This window comes from Brassica napus, chromosome A1, assembly GCF_020379485.1.
Source record: "Brassica napus cultivar Da-Ae chromosome A1, Da-Ae, whole genome shotgun sequence".
Lineage (NCBI taxonomy): Eukaryota > Viridiplantae > Streptophyta > Magnoliopsida > Brassicales > Brassicaceae > Brassica > Brassica napus.
Window position 1 is genome coordinate 3,730,675 of NC_063434.1, and position 22,549 is coordinate 3,753,223.

Below are 22,549 nucleotides of genomic sequence, written 5' to 3' on the forward strand. Positions count from 1 at the left end.
GAAGATCAAGAGAGAGAATAGAAGGATTTGTGAGAGAGAGTTTATGAAAGAGAAAATGATATTTCTTTTAATTTTGACAGCGGTGGCTGCAAGAGATTATAAGTAGGTCTATCGGGCAACCAAAAACAAAATTGGCTTACTAAAAAAGCTAAAATATAAGTAAATATCAGAGTTACTGTTTGTCGAGTTACTATTTATTTTAACAATATCCTTCTACCGTTATTCTCTTGAAGTCTCAAACTCTCTTGAAATCTTTTGAATTTTCTTGAATTTTTTTGAACTCTATTCTCTTGTTATTTATCATTTCGTGTCAACAATTGATGCCGCTAATTCTAGAACGTGTGTACGAGTGTTAAGGATGTGAGTATTGCGGCTACATGCATCTGTAATAGTTACGTTGGTTTGGTCTTGCTATAAAGAAACTCAATCTCTAAGTAGCCTTGGACGAACTTGAATAAATAACATCAAGATTTCATGAACAGAATGTCTGAGTAAGGTGACTAGAAAGCTCTGCTGGGAAACGTTATATATGTCCACTGTGATAAGAGTTGAATATAATGAACCAGTAGACTCAAGTTTGGTGAGATAACATATGTTAAACCTACGACATTAAAGGACATAACATAAAGCCAATTGCATGTGGAAAACTCAACTGATGCACGCTAAACTTCAAGCAAATACTCACAATCGAATTGCAGTAAATATAATTTTCACTATATTTAGTACTATATATAATTTACAAGGATGTAAATTAAAGGTTAATAAAATATACTTTTCTAGTTTCCTACAACTTCAAATCTTACATTTTGATTTATAACTATCTGGATGAAAAAAAACTAATCTTAAACTATTTCTATGAGGATACATTAACCAATATTTGTAGTTTATCTATGAACTTTTTTTTCTAATAACTTCACATTTAAATTGTATTTTCTTTTAGAGCATTCTTTTGCGGCAAGCACTGCCGCAAAAGTGCAGATTTGGTCGAGCTTCAGAATAATGGGTTTTGGTTGATGTGTCTACTTTACTTTGTCATAGTTAGTTTGAGTTTGTGTTTAGGAATTTATTTCGGTTTTCTGTTTTTTTTTTTCTGTAATTCTGACAAAAATAGAAAAAATGTAATAATATTTTTATATTTTTACCAAAAAAATAATAATAATGTAAAAAAAAAGACAAAAGAATCATGGAAATGAGGAATCACACCTGGATTTCCACTCTGTAACATTGTACTTTGGATTCTCCACTATAATTCGTAGAACACCTTTGCTCTCGTGTCTCTGCCTGACCAGATTAAAACTATCTTCCCCAAACAAACTCTATCGTTCTTTTCAAAAGAAAAAAAAAACTCTATTGTTACATTTTATCTATTTTTAATATATAAAAGGGCTTAACAAAAATAATTCTAGGCATATCGTATAACTTACGCCTACATTCGTAACGTATCGAGAACACGTTCTATTCTATCCGTTTTATCCAATTCAAACGTTTCTTTACCACCCACGTATTCTAATCATTTATAAATTGTTTATGAGACTTTCATTCCCATACAAGCCAGACTTTCATTCCCATACAAGCCTATCCTCTCCCAATCTCAAGTGTTTTATTAAAGTTAAATTACATATTTTAGAAATGTTTATATAGAAAATATTTGAAACATATAGTATTTGACTTTGTAGTCTCTAAAATGATGTAATTGAAATTTTTGGTATCAATAAATTATCGTTCATGTGGTCAAAAAGTTGCACAATATATTACTACTGCCAACCAATTATTTAAATCTGAATTACTGTTAGTTTTTTTTTGGGGGGGGGGGGGGGGTGGGGGTTGGGAATATACGACACTACAAGTTGAAATCGTTAAATGTTTTACCAAAATGAACCATAAATCAAAGCTACAGATCTCCACCAATATTTTTATTCCAGAGAATAAAATCGAATTTCACTTTTCTACTATACATTAAAAAGATAAATTATAAAATTACAAAATTAATTGGAACATTTGAGATTTGAGAGAATAGGAATCAGAAGAAGCAGCCTAACACTGACATTACTAAGGAATTTACATTATTAAGGTAATATATTTGACGATTCTTTACACACACACATACAAAAAAAAAAACAATTTGGAAGCACATTATTATGGTAAACAAGTTACCTAAAACCACCAATGATCTTTGAATCCCACTTTAACAAATTTGCCTATAAAAAGCAACCGCCACTTACATCTTCTTTCACCCTTAAATCATCATCTCTACATCAAAGTACACAAACCGAATTAAACCAAACTAAACCGGTCTGATCATTGTTCTCTGTCCCTCTCTGCTAGCTCTGTCTCCATCTCCGGTATTCTACTTCTCCTGTCTGCTTCACATACATTTCATGACGAATTTTGAAACGCTCGTCTCCTTTCTCTCTCGCATTGTTTTTGTGACTCTTTCTTTATCTAATTTTTTTTTAGTGATTAATCACTATATGATATTATCTTTAATACCTTTGCAATGATCTATCTGCTTTAATCTTTTGTCTTTTTTCTTCGAAATGATAAAGAGTTTCGGTAAGAGAAAACTCAAAACTCATTCCCCAAAATTTTGTTTCCTTTGTTTCCGCCAAGTGTAGAGTGAACATAAAGACAATGTTATCACTCATCTTTTCTCGAAACACGTTACGTGCATTCCCCAAAACGTTCTTGCTTCTCTGTTATATCACCATCCATGAAATCGTATTCAACAAATAAACAAAACCCACAAGTAATATATTCTCATAATCTTTCGTTTCCTTTCACAGTTTTTCGCAGAATCAATAAACCAAAAAAAAATGGCGACCAAGAACGAGAAGAAGATGACCAAGAGTTACTTTGATGTTCTTGGAATCTGCTGTACATCTGAGGTTCCTCTGATTGAGAATATTCTCAATTCTCTCGACGGTGTCAAGGAATATTCCGTCATCGTGCCGTCAAGAACCGTCATCGTCGTCCATGATAGCCTTATCATCTCCCAGTTCAACATTGGTAAAGCCCTGACAAAAAATATCTTTATATATAAAGAACACTTTCAATCTCTCCTGGTGGTGCCAGCTCGGATGCCACGTCATCAATTAATGCTCTGGTGATGCGACATCTGTCCCTCATTAACAAAACGCTTTAACCCTAATTTTGATCCATCGGGAATTTGGAGATCGTCTCTCCCTTCCTCGCCTGACTTCTGAGTTTCTTTACCCTGACTGAAACCATAGGAGTTGTAACGTCATCTTTATTCCAATTAATTTCGTCGCCCAGTATGAGATCTTGAATGCGTTGTTCATATCTTCGAGGCGGTGCCTGATCTGTATATATAAAGATGTGAGTACTTTTCATCTGAAACTCATCCTCTCTTTCTAACTCTTGCGATATACTGATTTGTGTTGTTATGACTATATCTTGGAATAAATAGGCAAAGTTCTGTTTCATCATTTGGATGAAGACCCCCCCCCCCCAAATCTGACTGACTTCGCTACACATACGTTTCGACACAAGGGACTCTGAAGCTTACTTATTACCCATCTATGTATGTCTTTCGAGCCTCTCCGGTATCTCTTTTATCTTCACATTTGCTATCTCTGTATGTTTTACTAAATTATCTTGGTTGCTTATTTACTAGGTTTACATTAACTAAGATACATGAATCTATACATAACATCTAATATTGCAGGATTGTTTTGATCTATACGAGGTAAAGGAACATGATTTAATAAAGTTTAAATCTCATATTACTGACCCATTGAAAACTGAGCATTTAGAACGAGATTTTCTGTTGTTTGGACTAAATACGAAGAGGAAACTTCAAATTCCATATGCATATTTAAAGACTTTAGAAAGTATAGATATGTATAGCTTTGCATGAATGGATCTGCAACAAACTGGTGCTTTGTTGAATTAATTCTCATTAAACTAATTTGTTTTGATTGTCAAAATAGGCATTTGGAGAAGCATGATGACTTACTCAAAGAAGCTCATCATACCTTATCACAAGAACTCCAGAAACTCATGGTATTATGATCAAACAAACTCTTTTGACGAGCTTGTGATGTCATTACCAAGTGAGATCATTTAACAGATGATTTTTGTAGGTGGAAGAACAGATGCTGATGCATAAACTATATGAGCAATGGTTTACTCTTCGTTAAAAAAGAAGAAGGTATGCTCTGTTAATAATATATCTCTTGGTTTGGTCACTTTTAATATGCTTCAACGGGTCAGTACTGATGCTTCTTTCATGCCTTCCAGGGCTCGAAAGGTAAAAACAAAGCAAGAAATCACAGGAGTGAGATCCCACAGCAGCAGACTAACGCCACCAAAAGACACAAGGAGGATGCTTCATCTGGTGATGAGCTACAAGATTCAAAGAGAGGACGTACGAAATTGGAGCGTTGGGCAAGCCACAAAGAGAGAGATGATGCTGTCACTGTCAAGGCATCATCCACTTCTTCAAAACTTCAAGAGAAGGAAAAAGGCACTAATGGCCGAGTTCTCGAACCTGTCCATGACAAGAATCGGGATGTAACTGAAGAGAAAAGTAGCCATGACCCTGCAGAGACCAAAGATATAAGTGAGAAGGGACCTCCAGGAGATCGACACTTGGACATGGTTGAGAAACTCAAAGAACGTAGTGAACATTTCAAACTTCCAATGCCCACGGAGAAAGATACCACAGGAGGAGTAAAGAAAATGGAGTCTGAGACGCTGCCCTCTGCAAAAACGGTGGACAAGTAGCTGAGAGCCTGGCTCTCTTTTGGCTGGATCGAGGGGTAGCTTCTTATACTTAAACGGATGGCATGAGATTCTCACATCCCACGGAGCAGTTGTTGCCGTACGTGGAGGATCAAGGTCCATGAAGATTAATTATAAGCAGGGAATTTAGAGAACTTGAAAGATATGTTGCACACTAATCAAATTTGGTTTTGCAGGAAATGTAGAATACTCGGAAACAGTTAAAGCTTCTTCTCTAGCAATTGTTTCTAATGGTGATCAAGAACATTGAAAAACTCACTTTCTATAAACGAGGATTGACCGGTCCAGTTGATGCTGAGCCTGCATAGATGGGTCTAAGATTGAATTTTAGTTTAGAAGTGAAGTCGTGTCTTAGGACACTGTTTTTATACCTATTTATGAACATCCAGAACAACTGGTTACTGGACTCAATATAATATGAAGAGGAAACTTCAGATTTCATGGGCATATTGTAAAATTACATGTATTAAAACGATTGTGATACAAAATTCCAGTCAATAAAAACTGAATTAATAAATATAACAGGTTATGTTTCTACAAACAGTTATGCAATTTCATAAAACATTAATTTAAAGCTTTATTAAAATATTAACATTTTCATTGTGTTTTTCTCCTCACAACAAAACAGTTAAAAATAATAAAACAACCTATACTAAAACAAAAAATCATCCAAACTAAAACCTTTTGTTTACATGAAAATGGTATCCAAACTATAAAGCAATAATGCAGTAAACATTACAAACTTAATCAAATAAATATACATTAAAATCGAAACTAAGTAAAAGATAGTAGACCATTATTTCACATTACATTATTACTCATAAAATATAAATCAACTGTGAAAATACCTACAATGACGATATTATTATAAATAAAAAAATAATTAGAGATCTAGGACACCAAAATATAAATAAATATCATAATAAAACACAACACATGATGTGATAGTGAATTACCACTCTCTTTTTTTTGGCGTGAGTGAAGTTACCACTAATCATGAAATAAACATATAAAACATCAAAATAAACAAATTAAGGATCACATAAGTAAAATCAATAGGATGACAAACAAAATGTTAAAATATTCAAGAAGCTTGATAGAAAAAAATCTTTAAGCATAACAAACTCGCGCTCGACCTCAAAATTTTATTTTCAACAAATTTGTTCATGTTTTCATATTTGGGTCTTTATTTTAATCTACTTATTACTAATTTAACATTTATATCTACTGATTGGGATGTTAAACCAGTGTTTCCTTCTAATACCCTCTATCTAAGCACTGACATGCTCATTCCGGATTTCAGTCCGATTTCGGTTCATTTTTTTTAGTTTTTTGGCATCTCGGTTTATAAATTTAACTACCATATTGGATCTATATCTAATTTTGTTTGGTTTATATACCTTCGATTTTCTGTTTATTTGGTTTTATACAAAACAATATAACTAAATGTATCCTAGATAAAAATTAGTTTATATGATTAGAAATCAGATTTATTTAAACATAAATATATATTCCTTACACTAACTTTAAAATATAATATTCTCTACTTTATAAATATATTTCTAGAAAAAATATTTACCAATAAAAAACATGTTTTATTTAATTTGATGAAAATGAAAAAACAAAGGCTGCAACTGGATTGTAAATATTTGGAATGGAATGATGTGGAATGGCTTATTCCATTAATTCCATAAAAAAATATACCATTTGACATGAATGGAATGGAATACTCATTCCATCAATTCCAAAAATAAATAGAGAAAATATAAAGAGAATCATTCCATAACAAATTTGATCATGAATGAATGGAATGAATTCTATTCCATTTTTTGCTGTATTCCATTTCTACCATTTCATTTATTTTAAATTCCACAAATTCCATATTTGTTTACCAGTTACGTTAGTCTCAAAGAACTTTTTAACTTAAAACAAAATACCAAATTAGCATAGTTTATTTAGACTTAAAACAAAATAAGTACAGAATTTAACTACTATTTATATTTTTAACCAATAAAAATTAAAATAATTATTTATTCAAACTATTTCAATTATTTTCGAATATGCATCCCGCCCGTAGGGCGGGCCGACCCTAGTATTCTCATATTTTAATTTGTATACTATATACTTTTTCTCTGTATCATACTTTAATAAATGTCCCACTCAAAAAATGATCGGTTTGGCGTTGCAAACGTCATATTTGTGAGCTTATTGCGTAACGCATCATTCACATGACTAACGTTTATTATATCTTTTTCGTTTTGTATAATTACTGAAAACATTATCTTTCCATTAAATCAGAAAGACAATGCAATACTTTTTTAACACATATTAATGTATTTAATTTATTAATTAATTATGTGCATGGTTGCAGTAAAGGCACTTAACCAAGCGAGGTTAGAAGCAAATGTGAGGGTAACCGGAGAAACCAATTTTAAAAATAAATGGCCAAGTCCATTCGCGGTGGTTTCCGGCGTACTTCTCCTCCTTTCATTCTTCAAATATGTTTACTCTCCGTTCCGTTGGCTTGCCGTCGCAGCCGTCGTCGCCGGAATATATCCAATACTAGCTAAATCTGTAGCATCCATTGCAAGGGCTAGAATCGACATCAACATTCTTGTTGTAATAACCGGTAATGTTTTAGCTTTTCTTTGCTTCTTTTCTACTTAATTATTTACCCTAAATTAAGAACTGCTATGATTTATGAGGAGTGAGTCTCCAATTTTCTTATATGCGAATCACAATTTTTACAACATTAACTAAGGTGAATATTTTTTTAAAAACGGTTATAGTAGATGGTAGATATAAGTATGTGTCTATATAACATTGTGATGGGTCAATTTAGAATATAATGGTCAACATATAGCAGTTCTGTTCAGTAGTTTTTGTGTTTCTTTTCCTCTGCATTTGGCATTTTTAATGGTACTTTGAAATCACAAGAAAAGAAGAAAAGAAAAAGAAAAAATGAAAGCTGCTTTCTTGCAACTTTTGTTTTTCGCTAAAACCATTTTTAAAATATAGTTTCTTCTATTTCTAAAAAACAATAATGGACGTTAGATTAGCAATAATTGCTCATTCTGAAACTAAAATGTTTAAAAGTCAAATAATTACTCAAAATCTGAATTTAAACTCAGTTCTTGTGAATCATTTGAGGCTTTAAAGCTAATACTCTTCTTTGTATCAAACAGTGGGAGCAACACTCGGTATGAGAGATTACACAGAAGCTGCAGCAGTTGTCTTCTTATTCACAATCGCTGAATGGCTCCAATCTAGGGCTAGCTATAAGGTTTTTGCTTCCACCATTTTACTTTTCTTGTCCTGCAAGTTTCCAAATATAATGTGGTTTATTGATTCAAGCGTTGTTTTTATTGTAAATAATTCTTCAGGCAAGTGCAGTGATGCAGTCGCTGATGAGTTTAGCTCCACAGAAGGCAGTGATAGCAGAGACTGGAGAAGAAGTTGAAGTTGATGAGCTCAAAATCAACACTGTTATAGCTGTCAAAGCTGGTGAAACCATATCTATTGATGGAGTTGTTGTGGATGGAAACTGTGAGGTTGATGAGAAAACCTTGACAGGAGAAGCATTCCCTGTGCCTAAGCTGAGGGATTCAACTGTTTGGGCTGGAACCATCAATCTAAATGGTTACATAACTGTGAAAACTACTGCTCTAGCTGAGGATTGTGTGGTTGCTAAGATGGCTAAGCTAGTGGAAGAAGCTCAGAACAGCAAAACAGAAACTCAGAGATTTATAGATGAATGTTCTAAGTACTATACTCCAGGTTAGTAAGCGAATCAGAAACTGATTACACGTTCTTTGTGTTCTTGATTGAGTTGAGACCTGATATTCTCTTGCCTTGCATGCAGCGATCATCCTCATATCGCTCTGTTTTGTGGTTATCCCATTCGCATTAAAGGTTCACAACATGAAACATTGGCTGCACTTGGCCCTAGTTGTGCTAGTAAGTGCTTGTCCTTGTGGCCTTATTCTCTCAACACCGGTAGCTACTTTCTGTGCGCTCACTAAAGCAGCCACATCAGGACTTTTGATCAAAGGAGCTGATTATCTTGAGACCTTAGCCAAGATTAAAACCGTTGCTTTTGACAAAACTGGGACCATCACTAGAGGCGAGTTCATCGTCATGGATTTCAAGTCACTCTCCAGAGATATAAGCCTGCACAGCTTGCTTTACTGGTGAGAAACATCTAATTCTGATCTTTCAACCACTTTTCTTAACACTTTGTTTTATTAAAACTGATTTAGAACATATTACATCGTTGAAAAGTAAGACATAACGAAAATGAAACACTAATGGTCTTTTCCACACCTGGAGACCACCGAGGACAAACATCATTATGACACATTAGCGATACCAAACTAATCTTGTTTCAAAATAAATTAGAGTAGATGTTCCCAGTCCAACAATATCAGACAGACTTTTAATACTTTTATCGGAAACATGACAATAATTCTCATAGTCTAGATAAATCTTTTGCTTCAGTTGCCTAGATATTTTAACCACTTTAGTGAGATACTTATGTGGATTTTCCTAAGAGTTTTGGAAAATGACTTTTTGTTAGGGTATCAAGCGTGGAGAGCAAGTCAAGCCATCCAATGGCTGCTGCACTTGTGGACTATGCAAAATCTATTTCTGTTGAACCTAAGCCTGAAGCTGTTGAAGACTACCAAAACTTTCCAGGAGAAGGCATTCACGGCAAGATAGGTGGCAAAGAAGTATACATTGGGAACAAAAGGATTGCTTCCAGAGCTGGGTGTTCATCAGGTAATGCAATGTGTTAGATCATTGAGGTTTTGGGTTTTTGTTTACTCTCTCTAAAGGCTCTTGGTTTTGGTGTGTGTGTGCACAGTTCCAGATATAGATGTTGATACTAAAGGAGGAAAGACTGTTGGATACGTCTATCTTGGAGAGACACTAGCCGGAGTTTTCAACCTCTCGGATGCTTGTAGATCAGGTGTAGCTCAAGCGATGAAAGAACTCAAATCTATGGGAATCAAAACTGCAATGTTAACCGGAGATAACCAAGCTTCAGCAATGCATGCTCAAGAACAGCTAGGAAACGTTATGGACGTTGTTCATGCGGAGCTTCTCCCTGAAGGCAAGTCCCAAATCATCAAAGAGTTTAAGAGAGAAGGTCCAACGGCTATGGTGGGAGACGGTTTGAATGATGCGCCTGCTTTGGCTACAGCTGATATTGGCATCTCGATGGGCGTGTCCGGCTCTGCGCTTGCTACAGAGACCGGTCATATAATCTTGATGTCTAATGACATCAGGAGGATACCGCAAGCGATAAGGCTTGCACGTAGGGGTAAAAGGAAAGTGGTGGAGAATGTGGTTTTGTCTATTACTATGAAAGGAGCGATTCTTGCTTTGGCCTTTGCTGGTCACCCTTTGATTTGGGTGGCTGTGCTTGCGGATGTGGGGACTTGTTTGCTTGTGATCCTTAATAGCATGTTGTTGCTTCGGGATGTGCACGTTCCTGGAGGGAAATGTCATAGGGCGGAGAAAGGTGCATGTGATGTTGTTGGAGACATGGAAGCTGGTTTGTTACCGAAGCATTGCAAGTCAGGCTGTTGTGGGAAGAAGAATCAACAGGAAGTGATGAAACTAGATAAAACAAGTGAGGGACATGGTCACTCTGGTTGCTGTGACAAGAAACGGGAAGATAAGGTGATGATTGTGAGAAAGAGATGTGAATCAAGGTGTTGTGGCGACAAGATTCAGCAACGAGACCAAGACGAGGTGAAACAAAGCTGTCACAACAAGGCTGGTGACACGGAGGAGATAAGGTTGGACATCTCGGTGAAAGGTTGTTGCTCAAGGCCTGTTGCTGATCCCGTGGTAGCTAGCGATGGGCATCGTGAGTCGAGCTGCTGTGAAAGTTCAAGGAAAGGTAATAACGAAGAGGCATGTTGTGAGGTGGAAACGAATGAGTCTAACTGTAGCAGCAGAGAGAAGCACCATAGTCACTGTCACAGTCACCACCATGAGTGAAAGAGATTGTGATTGAACAGCTCTAGCTTCTCGCTCACATTTGCAAGCTTTTCGTATTGCAAATCATCAGCAAGAATGATTGTATTATTGATAGAGTAACCAACAAGAAAAATGTGGATGAATCCTTTTCGCTTACCTTATCAAAATCTTCTTCTGTTTTTTTTTTTTTGATAAGTAAAAAATAGTCTTTTGTTATCAATTAGTTAAAATTATTTTGCCTCCTCTGGATCCCATGTTGCCAACCATCTCTATAACTATCCCCAGACAGACCAGAATCATCAACTGAATAGTCTGAATTCTCCCTTGAAACTTGCCTAAGTAACTCTTTAGAATCATGTGAAAAAAGTACATTTGAACAAAAAACATGTATTTTTTGGTATTTTGTAGTAAGAAACATGTGGTGAATTAATATATATTCCCTGAATGAGTTAGAGTTTCATGAATCATTACATAAATGCAAAAAGAAAGACAAGGTTTCTTTCTTGGTTAACTTTATATCTGTTTAAATTACACACAAAAAAAAATACAAAGAGATAATAATCCTGAAATTTCTTACACTTCCAAAATTATGGAAAGCGACGTCACAACATTACCAGCCGTAATTTATAAATTAAGATATATAAGTTCACTTTATAAAGCGAATTTTAAAATATATAAAATACAGTTCAAAATAGAACTAGAAGATTATGCAACTTCATCTCTTCTCTAGCCTTTCATATTCAAAAAAATCAAAATGATATTTTCTACATATTGTCATGATTATACAATCTATATTTACCGCAAAAAGATAGGTATGAAAAAGAAAGAAGACAATAATGGAACATTACAAATTCACAACAGATACTTTAACATGTAAACTTATATCCTTCCCTTTTAGTTGCATTAAGAAAGATTTCAACTCGGACTAAGGGTAATTACAAAATTGGCGTTTGCAAAACATATTTACAGATAACACCCATTAGTCATTACTCATCAGGGTAACATCTGAAAAAAAAAAAAACTAAATGGACAAATATGTAAATAAAGAAAAGATGGGAAGACCCCTTTTACTTAAATTTGACTTGGTACACGCTTTCTCTCATTCAGACAGTCTCCTTCTCTCTCTCGCGAATCACGCTCTCTGTCTCTCTGACACTGTGCTTGCTAAGACCTCTGTTGCAGTCTCCAATAATGGCGTTTTCTAAGCCACTTTTCTTTCTCGTCCTCCTTACGCTCTCCCTTTCCCGTGAAGTCGCTTCTTCTTCTTCCTCCTCCTCAGAGAACAATGGCTGTAGTAATGGTGCACATGAACACTGTTCGGTCGACGAACTCAAATCCACCGTCTCTTCTCTCCGTAAGTCTAACCTCTCTTTGACCCTTTTCGTATTTATAGATTTCCTCACGAAAGTCTGCAGCTTTCTAGCTTCATTGTCTATGTAATGAACAAAGGTTCAGTCTTTTAGATGAACTTTTGCTTCTGAAGATCTGTAGCGAATGTGAGGAATAACGTTTCTTTGATTTGTTGCATTTTGCTTAGCAAGTTGTGGAGAAATGAGTAACGGTTTCATTAAAATCTTTAGCTTCCGTTATGTTTTCTGGTAATGACTGACTTGTAACGTTTTTTTTTTTGTGTATATCCAAAGCTGACGACTTCTATAATTTTTCTTAGCTGCATTCATGGTTCAGAGTCTGTTAATTTGGTTGCTGACAGTTTCAGAGTCTTTTTCTTTCTTTGTGTGTGTGAAAAGAATCAATCATCAAGGAGAAGAATCAAGAACTGCACAGCAAAGAGGAGCAGATTAGAGTATTGGAGTTATATATCCGGGAGAAGTCATACTTGTTTGAGACTGACATAGATTTTATTCAAGTGAGATCTTCATTCATCTCTGGATTTGATTTATTTGTTTTAAAAAATAGATGTATAAGATTGTTTGTTGTTAAATGGTTTGTTTAGTCTGAGAATCCTGTGAAGCACGGGAGTGAAGCAGAAGAAAAGGTTTATGAACTTGAGAAGCAGGTTGGTTTTATAGTTTGAGCTCTCTCTCTCTATGTGTTACCTTTTGCCTCATTACCTTTTGCATTGACAGGTACTGAGACTTAAAGGGGAAGTGGAGTTACAACGTAATAAAAGGCTCCAAGTGGAAGCTCGAGCTGAAACCGCAGATGAGAAAGGTGAAGAGTTTAGCTCGAAGGTAGAAAATGTAAGATGTGATGTCATTTAGAGATTTGATGTACATATTCAAGAGCTTAATGTACTTTCTCTTCTTTCTGTTCAGATCGATATGAAGTGGTTCTTCTCTAAGCTTGGTCTTAAACCGAACAAAACTCAGGTTAGTCAAGAAGCTAATCAAGACACATAACATGGCATAATCTTAGTGATTGATAACTCCTCTAAAGTTATTTTTTTCATAGTTGCAGGCATATCTAAAGACTCTATGGCACCAACATCTTAGTCCAAATCTTCATATCACTCTTCAACAGGTTTATTTTGATTCACTTTATCCCTCTGAATGTCTTCAGTTTCACTTAGAAGACTTCTTAACTCTTCTTTGTTTCAGGTTTCCTTGAAAATTAAACAAGTCCAGAAATGGTCAGAGCCTCACATTGAAACCATGAACTCAGTGAGTTTTATTCTTACCACAAACTTGTTTACTTTTCATTCATTTGATACTCATATAATGAAAGATTCTTTCCACTTGAATTTACAGAAATGGATTCCAAGCATCAAAGAAGCTTGTGTAACATTAACCATTTATTTAGAACCAAAGGTTCACTATTTAACAGAGAAGTCCATCGAGGTGTTATCTATGTCTAAGCAGGCTTTCACGCCACATATCATCCAAGGCTTTGATGTCTCATGCTACTATCTTGAGGTTAGCACTCAACTGCTTCTCTTCGCCATTACATTAAAACATTTGAGGACCATTGCTTGTTTTTTTCTCTCTAGGTAATTAGGACACATACAGCCCCATACACAAGCCAAGTTATGACCATAGCGAAACCACACTTGGAGAAAGTACAAGTCGCCTTAGAGCCATATACAGAACACGTAAGGCATGGCTTTAAAAAGTTAGTTGACTCCACCAAAGTCTACCATCAGCAGGTATGTATAGACCATGTTGCATGCTAGCTATTTGTATTAAGAAATTAGAGTAAGAGAGTTTAATAAGCTTATTGTGTTAGGCTCAAGAAATGCTGAAGAACAATGAGATTACAAAACCGGTTGCTACCATGGATTTAGCTTGGGTTGGGGTATGTTCTCTCTACCATTTGTAAATGCATTACATAAGCTTTTCAATGTCTTTAACTTTCTAAATCCCCTTTTTTTGTACTTCAACAGGCCACAGCTTTGATTGGTTTCCCTCTCATATTCATCATCAAATTTCTTTCTGCTGTCTCCAAGTAAGCTATAAACATTTTTTCAAGAATAGTATGTTACTTTTACTTGAAAAGTTCCAGTCGTTTGCATCAGAAAATGATTATAAAATTGCATTATTTGTTTGTGGGTCAAACAGTCCTAAGGGGAAGAGGAGATACACCCATAAACAAGAACCAAGCACTGGATATCGACGGGCCAAACGCCGTCATCCTCACCATTGAAACAATATAAACTATAACTTCAGGAGATCAAAAAGGTTTTGTGACTTTTACTTATATATACATCATTGGCTTTTGGTTCCAGTTAAGATGGTTACTGAAATGTAAGAACTCTCTTTTGCAGGTGGTTTGTATTTACCTTTTTGGATAAGACTTATTACAGTTACTAGTTTTAGCTGAAGATGTTGAGTAGAGCTGTTCTCTCTCTCTATGTAGTGACAAATCTTAGAACAATTTTCTTCAGTCAAGAGAAGAGAAAGAAAAGAGTTGTAAAACTTTCTCACATTATACAAAGTACACTGGTTCGGGAAATTTGACTTGGCATGTTTATCTATCCAGGCCCAGATCAATTGGGCTTGTACAATTCGAACTAAAAAAGCCTCTGTATATTTAGGGGGCGACTGGTTTTCCCGCTACCACCCGCAAACACAGCTTTTGCGGTTGGTAGCGGTTGTCAGCGGTTTGCAACAATCACTCAAATTGCTCTAAACCGCTTCAAACCGCTCCGAATCTCATAAATTCAAAAGTTGGCTCCAGCTAGCGTTTGCGGTTGCGGACGGTTGCAGGAGGGTAAATTTTTTTTCTTTTTTAAAACAATATATATACAAAAGTAAAAATATTTCATAAAACTTTTAAAATTGAAATTATTAAAATATTAAAATATATCTATTATATTTTAATTAATATTATAAAATTTTATAATAAAAACAATTTCAATAAATTTTCAAAAATTAAAATTATAACTTTCTAAATATAAATTTTTTATTTATTATAATTTTATGATTTTTGATATTTTTATAATTATATTAAATGTAAATATTGTTACTTTATTATTTAACTGTTACCGCATTTGGTAGTTTACCAGTCATAAGTCACCTGCAAACGCACCAATTTTTAACCGCAGTACCAGTCGTATAAATCTCTTAAAACCGCTAGAAACCGCAACCGTCCGCATCCACAAACTCCCGCAACCGCAACCGCTGCGTTTGAACCAGTCAGGCCTTTAGACTGCATTTTTAAAAAGGATAGATAAATTATGTTAAAACCAAAAAATGATATATTCTGTGGAGACAGAAGGAGAGAAAGAAAAGGACAAAGAGAGAGTCAATGTCTTTAACGACTGTTTGTGTCTGATCCGTATTCATGTCTTTATATGTCTCCTCCTTAAAAAGGTCGCTTTACACTAACCCTGTTTGTTGTTTTAGCTTCCATCTCTTTTTCTCAAATAAACCTCCATTATTGTGGGATGTTACACTTAACTTGAAGAAAACGATAAAAATGAATTCAATGGACACACGATGAACTACGTGTTCATAAAATGGATAGGTTGATCCATTCAAAAATGTTATGACCCTTTTGTGTTTTAGTTATTTAAGTTATTGGTTCATCATATACAAATTCTTGAACACTCTTTTATACAGTATTAGTAAAGTTTACCAAATAGTTATGGATGTTAGGGTTGGGTTGTTACATTGACTGCCGAAATCCCTTGGTTAATGCTTAATGAATGTTAGGGATACCATGATTACCTAGGACTAATTTCATATTACGAATTATTAAAGCTTTGCAATAAGATAACATTAATTATGTTTATGACGGCTCATAGCTAAACTGAAGTGAAGAAAGACCTATATCTTTGAGACAAAAAAATTATGTTTATTTCTGATGGTTTAAATTACGGATCTTACATAGTACATTATCCATATCGTTAAGAGATTTCATCAAATTGCCGGAGTATTTTGACCTAAACACGATTAACCTGCAATTGCAATGTCAATGATGGGAAGAAAATATAGCCTTTTTGTCACAAAGGAAGAAAATATAGCCAAGTTTCGTAATAAGCTGATAATACTCATTCTATCTATGTGTTTATGAGGAGTCATCTAAATTTGACTTACAGAATTACAGAATGATATTGAAAAACATTAACAATTGTCAAATGGAGTTAAGACTTAAGACACATCAAAGCATATGGTCAAAGATATGAGGAGTATTTATATGTAAATGTGATAACTGAGAACCAAATCTGAACGAATAAAAGGACATTCAGATCAGATCCACTGATGACGAAATTGCAGTTGTGACATGTAAATTTTATTGGATTAACAGAAATGGAGACACAAGTAAATAATAACTATTGACAAGGATAGTGCTGGTGTTGACCTACAATATATACACATACACACTTCAAACTTAACCATGGTTAGTCGCACGAGCTATGTCCTCTAGTAAAATATGTTTTCATAATTAATTTCTTATATATCAATTCCAGCTCATACTACTATTTTATTTAAAATTAGAACTGGAATAATTTTTCGGATTCATATCATAGATAGCAATATCAGTGTTACTTTTAGTTAGATTTTTATACACGATCTATACAATTCATAAGCGCTGCTACAAAAAGCTGACACAAAAAGGTATATGCTACAAAAGTGCAAAGACAAAATCTCTGTTGGAATATATACTTTTTGCGTTTGATTTTTCTTAATCCTTTACTGAAACGCCCTTAGATTTTGGTCAATTGATTTAGTAATGTACTAATATTTCATAAATGCCATAAATCTTGAACTATTTGGTTTATATTTGTCTAGATAATTGGATACTGAGTTTTGTTTACCTCTGGCCTAGATGAAAAACACCTTCTTATTAATGTGAAAGCTATCTCTTAAGACAAGAAAATACAAAGACACATGCGGAAATTTATTGAGCCTTGCTATGATCGTAGTATTGATAAGCTATGTCTTATTGGCCCCTTATTGGACATAAGGAGTAATTTTTTTTAATTGGTGAAATAAAAGTGACTTAATAGCCAAAAAACTCAATCATTGTAAATAGTTTCTTCCAGAAAAAATAAATTTGAGTGGTTTATTTACCACTAGACCAATGGCCGTATGGAGTAAAATTATGGTCTCATAGGAAAATAATTCTAAATGTTTCTTTCTTCTATATCAAAAGCATATATATGGCATAAATGTTATTGTACTGCTCTTATATGTTTCTAATAATAATAATTTAGATAGAATCGTGAAAGATCACATAAAAAGTTAAAAACCAAAGTAGGTCTTTATATAGTTCAATTCTCCATTTGAACAGACTAGTCTTAATAAAAAAAAACATGGTCACAACAGCAAATTGCTCACATGGATATCATCAACAAACTGCAATAGTGTTTCGTAAACAATAAGAAAAAAATAAATGATATTGGGATTATCAAACTGTAAAAATTAGTGTATTCAAAGAACAGTTAATGGCTGAGTTTGAAAAACAAATCTGTTTTTAAGCCGAATAGTTAATGAATTAGATGCTTCTAATCAGATTTCAAGGAGATATGTCGGAAACACCGACGACACGTGCGGATCCGTCACGTGCGTGATTTAACTCTTAACTCGTATATCGATATTTCGTTATTACTTATTAGCTAGTATTAATTTTTTTAACTTTCCGTATTATCGATTTTTATGCCCGGAATCAAGGGTTTGACTTACCATATTGTTACATTTTCTGGGACTCAAATTAATTATTCAAAATAGTACTCCCTCCGTTTTTTATTATAAGTCGTTTTGAAGCTATGCACATAGATTAAGAAAATCATTAATTTCTTATATTTTCGAAACAAAAACATCATTAATTATTTACCTAACCACAATTTAACCAATAAAAAAATAGAAGATATATTATCATTGGTCAGACAACATTAATTACTAATAAATGTTACATAAAAAACCGAAAACGACATATAATTTGGAACAAAAAAGTTTCTCTAAAACGACTTATATTAAAAAACGGAGGGAGTACATTTTTATTTTAATCTCGGATTAATTAGGGGAAAATAAGACTAATCAAAAAGACATGTGAATGAGTTAATGAAAGTTGAGAAAAAAGAGATGATATTTTTATTTGAAGTTTACCAGAAAGAAAAAACTCTTTCCTTCATATACAAGAACCCCCTTTTCATTTCCCTCTGTGCAACAAAACAAAAGTGAACTTCTCTTATCCGATTCTGGAGCAGAAAACTAGCTGCGGAATCTTCAGATTCTCAAGAAACCAAGAGAGTCTTTTTAGACAGAATCTTCAAGAACTCGCTCAGATCTAACCACTGTTCAAGGTTTGAACAAAAAAAAATCGTTACTTCTGTCTTTTATCTTTCTCCGTTTAATCCAACCCTTGTCTGAAAATTTCATCTTTGATTAAATTGATGTGGTTAAGATTTTAATTAAGCTTGTCTATGTTCTTCTCTCTACTTTCCAAGTATTCTGTTTCAGTTCTCATACCGATCTGTGTTTTTTGTTTTGTTTTGCTTTATCTTCTTCCCAACACAATCCGTGAGCACGTTCTTACAGGAATATAGCTGAAAATTTTCTAAAATTAGATTATTTGTTAACACTTGAAATCTTCTTCTATCTGAAATGACTCTTTTGTCGGATTTTCAGGAAACTCTTTTTCCGGGAAAATCTCGTTTGTTAGGTATAGAGTTGACTGATACAAAAGACTTAAAAGCTTTATAATAACTTCAAGAAAGAAAAAAGCATTTGGAACTTTAACTAATTGCTTTTGTCTTTTTTGTTGTCTTCTCTGTTCAGACAAAAACTAAATACTTTTTTTTCATTTTACAGCAAACACGGTTCTCTGAGGTATCTATCACAACTATGATTAACGTTATGAATCCGATGAGAAGCGGATCAGAGAAGGGCTTAGATCCACAACTATGGCATGCGTGTGCTGGTGGCATGGTTCGTATGCCACCTATGAACTCCAAAGTCTTCTACTTCCCTCAAGGACACGCCGAGAACGCTTACGACCATGTCGATTTCAAGAACCTCCCTATCCCTCCTATGGTTCTATGTCGCGTCTTGGCCATCAAGTACATGGCCGACCCTGAATCCGACGAGGTTTTCGCCAAACTCAAACTGATTCCTCTAAAAGACAACGATCACGAGTACAGAGACGGCGAAGAGAGCAACGGTTTGGGGAGTAATAACAGCGAGAAAACGCCGTCGTTTGCAAAGACTCTGACTCAGTCAGATGCTAACAACGGTGGAGGGTTCTCTGTCCCGCGCTACTGCGCGGAGACGATCTTCCCGAGGCTGGATTACAACGCCGAGCCGCCTGTTCAGACCATTCTCGCGAAAGATGTTCACGGAGAGGTTTGGAAGTTTAGACATATCTACAGAGGCACGCCACGTCGACATCTTCTCACTACCGGTTGGAGTAACTTCGTGAACCAGAAGAAGCTTGTGGCTGGAGACTCCATCGTCTTCATGAGAGCTGAGAATGGAGATCTTTGCGTAGGGATCAGGAGGGCTAAGAGAGGAGGGATCGGTAGTAACGGACTCGAATATTCAGCGGGTTGGAACCCTATTGGTGGAAGCTACTCTTCTCTTTTGAGGGATGATGAGAGGAGAAGTAACTGTTCTCTTGCGGATAGGAAAGGAAAAGTGACGGCTGAGTCTGTTGTGGAAGCGGCTAAGCTTGCTGTTAGTGGAAGAGGTTTTGAAGTTGTGTACTATCCTAGGGCTAGCTCGTCTGAGTTTTGTGTCAAGGCGTTGGATGCTAGGGCTGCGATGAGGATACCTTGGTGCTCAGGTATGAGGTTTAAGATGGCGTTTGAGACGGAGGATTCTTCGAGGATTAGTTGGTTCATGGGGACTGTTTCAGCTGTTAGTGTCTCTGATCCTGTACGTTGGCCTAACTCTCCTTGGCGGCTTCTTCAGGTAACCCCTTCCGCAAGTTGCCTTATTTTCAAAAATTAGATAAATTGCTTAAAATATTATTAAAAATACATTCATCAAAAATCTATTAATATTTGGGTTTAAGGTTTGGTGAGTATTGTTTAGAGTTTAATATTTAAGGGGTGGGGCTGGGTTTATAAATTTCTATAAATAATTTTTAAACATTTTTAAATGATTTAGAATGGTTAGTTTAGTTTTTTTTATCACAAATTCAAGGTACTTATGAAAATTTTCATCCTTTAAAGTTAAATTTGAAAAATGATATTAAATTTAAAGTTAAATTAGAATTTCCCTGTATTCTTTACTTGTAATCCAAGAAAGGCTCAAGGTTGCATTTTGTGTGTTTCAGGTGGCGTGGGATGAGCCGGATCTACTCCAAAACGTGAAGCGGGTTAACCCGTGGTTGGTCGAGTTGGTATCCAACGTACATCCGATAATCCCTTCGTTTTCGCCACCTAGGAAAAAGATGAGGCTACCTCAGCATCCGGATTACAACACTCGGATCTCAGTACCTTCATTCGCAAGCAACCCTCTTATCAGATCTGTTCTGGACAATGTTCCCGTGGGTTTACAGGGAGCCAGGCATAATGCTCATCAGTACTACGGGCTATCATCTTCTGATCTCCACCATTACTACTTAAACCGACCTCATCCTCCTCCATCATCAACTCTCTCTGTTCCTCCACCTCTAGGGTTTCGAAACATCGATAGCAAAAACGAGAAAGGGTTCTGTTTCTTGACCATGGGGACATCACCGTGTAATGATACAGAATCTAAGAAGTCACACATCGTGTTGTTCGGAAAGCTCATACTACCCGAGGAGCAGAAAGGGTCAGAGAAGACGCAGCTTTCATCAGGCGGATCGAACCAGAACTGTGTTGTGGGTTCTTCATCAGAAGAAGGATCACCTTGCTCCAAAAAAGCTCATGATGGATTGGGTTTGGAGACGGGGCATTGTAAAGTGTTTATGGAGTCGGACGATGTTGGTCGGACGTTAGACCTGTCGGTTCTTGGCTCGTACGAAGAGTTGGGTATGAAGCTCTCTGACATGTTTGGTATTCAAAAGTCTGAGATGTTGAGCTCTGTTCTCTATAGGGATGCATCAGGAGCAGTCAAGTACCCAGGAAACGAACCTTTCAGGTAAAAACAAGAAGCAGAGTTTTGTATATAAATGTCCTAATCTGTGGAGATTGAGTTAAGCATCTGATTAGTAAATAAATGTTTGCAGTGAGTTCTTGAAGACAGCTCGGAGATTGACGATTCTGTCTGAGCAAGGAAGCGAGAGCGTTGTGGTATAAGAATGAATCAGTGTGTTTTCTTGGAGCTTGGAAGTCAAAGCTTGAAGTTTCTGTTTATTTTTCTTTGTTTAAAAATATTTATTTTGGTTCCATTATTTTGGTTTATGTAATTTACGAAATATACAGTCATTCTATTTGCAAATAAAATAGATTCATCTTTTCTTGATATGATGTCACTTTATTTACAAAATCTAAAGCTAATGATTATAGCTTGGTAAAACTAAAACCTAGAGACTCAAGCTAATCTTTGTATTGCTTTTCTTTTTGATTCCCTTGTCTACCTTTGGATTGCAAGATCTGGTGAACCTTGGTTTAATATAGTTGAATAGTTAGATTGCTGATTGTAGTTGATACTTGTATATGCATTTAACTTGTAAGTTGGAAGTAGTGTACAAAGAAGATAATCAATATAAGAGATTATTTTGAAGCTCTCTTGTTTCTCTCATCTTCTTCCTCTTGTAGATTCGTTTTACATAGGAGCCTCATATAGTATCTTACTGAAGTAAACGTTGGTTGCATGGCTTAGTCTACAGGTTCATGTGTTCTTCATTGTATAAAATTGTGTGATTTTCGTTTTTTCACTATCGTTTCTTGGGTTCAATAAGTTATAGAAAGGTGCAGTATATATGAAAAGTATTAAATTTGGAAGACAAGTAGTTAGGGTGATGCGAGGGACATGTCTCTAGGCACATGCACAACAAACAATGGTCGGATCCTATGTTTGACAAAACACATAGTCTCAACAACAAAGTTTAGTTGGATCTCCCTGTTTTCATTTATAAACTGAAACTTTATTTATTTATTTTTTTGAGATGCTAATGTATACAAAACGAAAAGTTCTTATCATCTTCGGCCTCTTCTAATTAAATGTATTTCCAGTAATCAAAAGTACTATATATTATAATCACGGCTGTCAAAGTCAATGTACGTAGTTCTAGCTCACTTTTTTCTTTTCTTGTTTAATGTAAAAGTTCTAACACTTTTGAAAATTAATGTCCTATTTTCCTTTAAGTTAAATTATTTATTTTTCTTTTGCACACTTATGTATTACAAGTACAATCTCTTAACTGGCGTTAACATGGTTGATGGTACGAGTGATCTTAAAGATCTAATTAACCAAAACTTTTATTCTCTGTAAACTCTGTGTGGTCTGACGATAGGCATGAAACA

At 35.1% G+C, this 22,549-nt stretch overlaps 4 protein-coding genes and 1 long non-coding RNA gene across 9 annotated transcripts; 4 read left to right on the forward strand and 1 right to left on the reverse strand.

The window, feature by feature from the left end:
* Positions 1 to 1,817: 1,817 nt before the first annotated feature.
* Positions 1,818 to 2,993, reverse strand: LOC111206164. Its single transcript, XR_002658368.2, has 2 exons — positions 2,853 to 2,993; positions 1,818 to 2,693 (listed from the first exon to the last, which is right to left on the reverse strand). It is a non-coding gene; the product is annotated as an uncharacterized LOC111206164 (long non-coding RNA).
* Positions 2,205 to 11,001, forward strand: LOC106390487 (cadmium/zinc-transporting ATPase HMA2-like). 2 transcript variants are annotated; one of them, XM_013830998.3, is made up of 8 exons: positions 2,205 to 2,342; positions 2,784 to 3,006; positions 7,136 to 7,393; positions 7,950 to 8,047; positions 8,148 to 8,541; positions 8,627 to 8,954; positions 9,341 to 9,543; positions 9,629 to 11,001. In XM_013830998.3, exons 2-8 carry the CDS (start codon positions 2,814 to 2,816, stop codon positions 10,771 to 10,773), a joined length of 2,619 nt encoding a protein of 872 aa, XP_013686452.2. In that variant the 5' UTR covers positions 2,205 to 2,342; positions 2,784 to 2,813; the 3' UTR covers positions 10,774 to 11,001. The 2 variants fall into 2 exon arrangements, with proteins under 2 accessions (XP_013686452.2, XP_048637104.1); XM_048781147.1 differs by lacking the exon at positions 2,205 to 2,342 and having other exon boundaries at positions 2,756 to 3,006.
* On the forward strand, positions 3,014 to 5,067 carry LOC125609628 (FIP1[V]-like protein). Of its 2 annotated transcripts, XR_007339797.1 has the most exons (6): positions 3,014 to 3,336; positions 3,428 to 3,541; positions 3,951 to 4,023; positions 4,104 to 4,171; positions 4,261 to 4,860; positions 4,941 to 5,067. XR_007339797.1 is itself a non-coding variant. In XM_048781162.1 (5 exons), exons 4-5 carry the CDS (start codon positions 4,142 to 4,144, stop codon positions 4,744 to 4,746), a joined length of 516 nt encoding a protein of 171 aa, XP_048637119.1. In that variant the 5' UTR covers positions 3,014 to 3,336; positions 3,428 to 3,541; positions 3,951 to 4,023; positions 4,104 to 4,141; the 3' UTR covers positions 4,747 to 5,067. The 2 variants fall into 2 exon arrangements, 1 of the variants encoding a protein (XP_048637119.1); XM_048781162.1 differs by having other exon boundaries at positions 4,261 to 5,067.
* Positions 11,002 to 11,790: 789 nt separating the features above from the next.
* On the forward strand, positions 11,791 to 14,661 carry BNAA01G06900D. Of its 3 annotated transcripts, none has more exons than XM_013812384.3 (13): positions 11,791 to 12,106; positions 12,501 to 12,619; positions 12,707 to 12,769; positions 12,840 to 12,953; positions 13,029 to 13,082; positions 13,165 to 13,233; positions 13,311 to 13,373; positions 13,461 to 13,625; positions 13,700 to 13,855; positions 13,936 to 14,004; positions 14,093 to 14,154; positions 14,268 to 14,387; positions 14,474 to 14,661. In XM_013812384.3, the coding sequence occupies exons 1-12, from the start codon at positions 11,944 to 11,946 to the stop codon at positions 14,350 to 14,352; spliced, it is 1,182 nt and encodes a 393-aa protein (XP_013667838.2). In that variant the 5' UTR covers positions 11,791 to 11,943; the 3' UTR covers positions 14,353 to 14,387; positions 14,474 to 14,661. The 3 variants fall into 3 exon arrangements, with proteins under 3 accessions (XP_013667838.2, XP_013667851.2, XP_013667846.2); XM_013812397.3 differs by having other exon boundaries at positions 12,840 to 12,944; XM_013812392.3 differs by having other exon boundaries at positions 11,793 to 12,106; positions 13,171 to 13,233.
* A 3,574-nt stretch (positions 14,662 to 18,235) lies between these two features.
* LOC106390396 (auxin response factor 16-like) lies at positions 18,236 to 21,545 on the forward strand. The gene is made up of 4 exons (XM_048781173.1): positions 18,236 to 18,457; positions 18,966 to 20,063; positions 20,431 to 21,221; positions 21,310 to 21,545. Exons 2-4 carry the CDS (start codon positions 18,999 to 19,001, stop codon positions 21,377 to 21,379), a joined length of 1,926 nt encoding a protein of 641 aa, XP_048637130.1. The 5' UTR covers positions 18,236 to 18,457; positions 18,966 to 18,998; the 3' UTR covers positions 21,380 to 21,545.
* Positions 21,546 to 22,549: the final 1,004 nt, after the last annotated feature.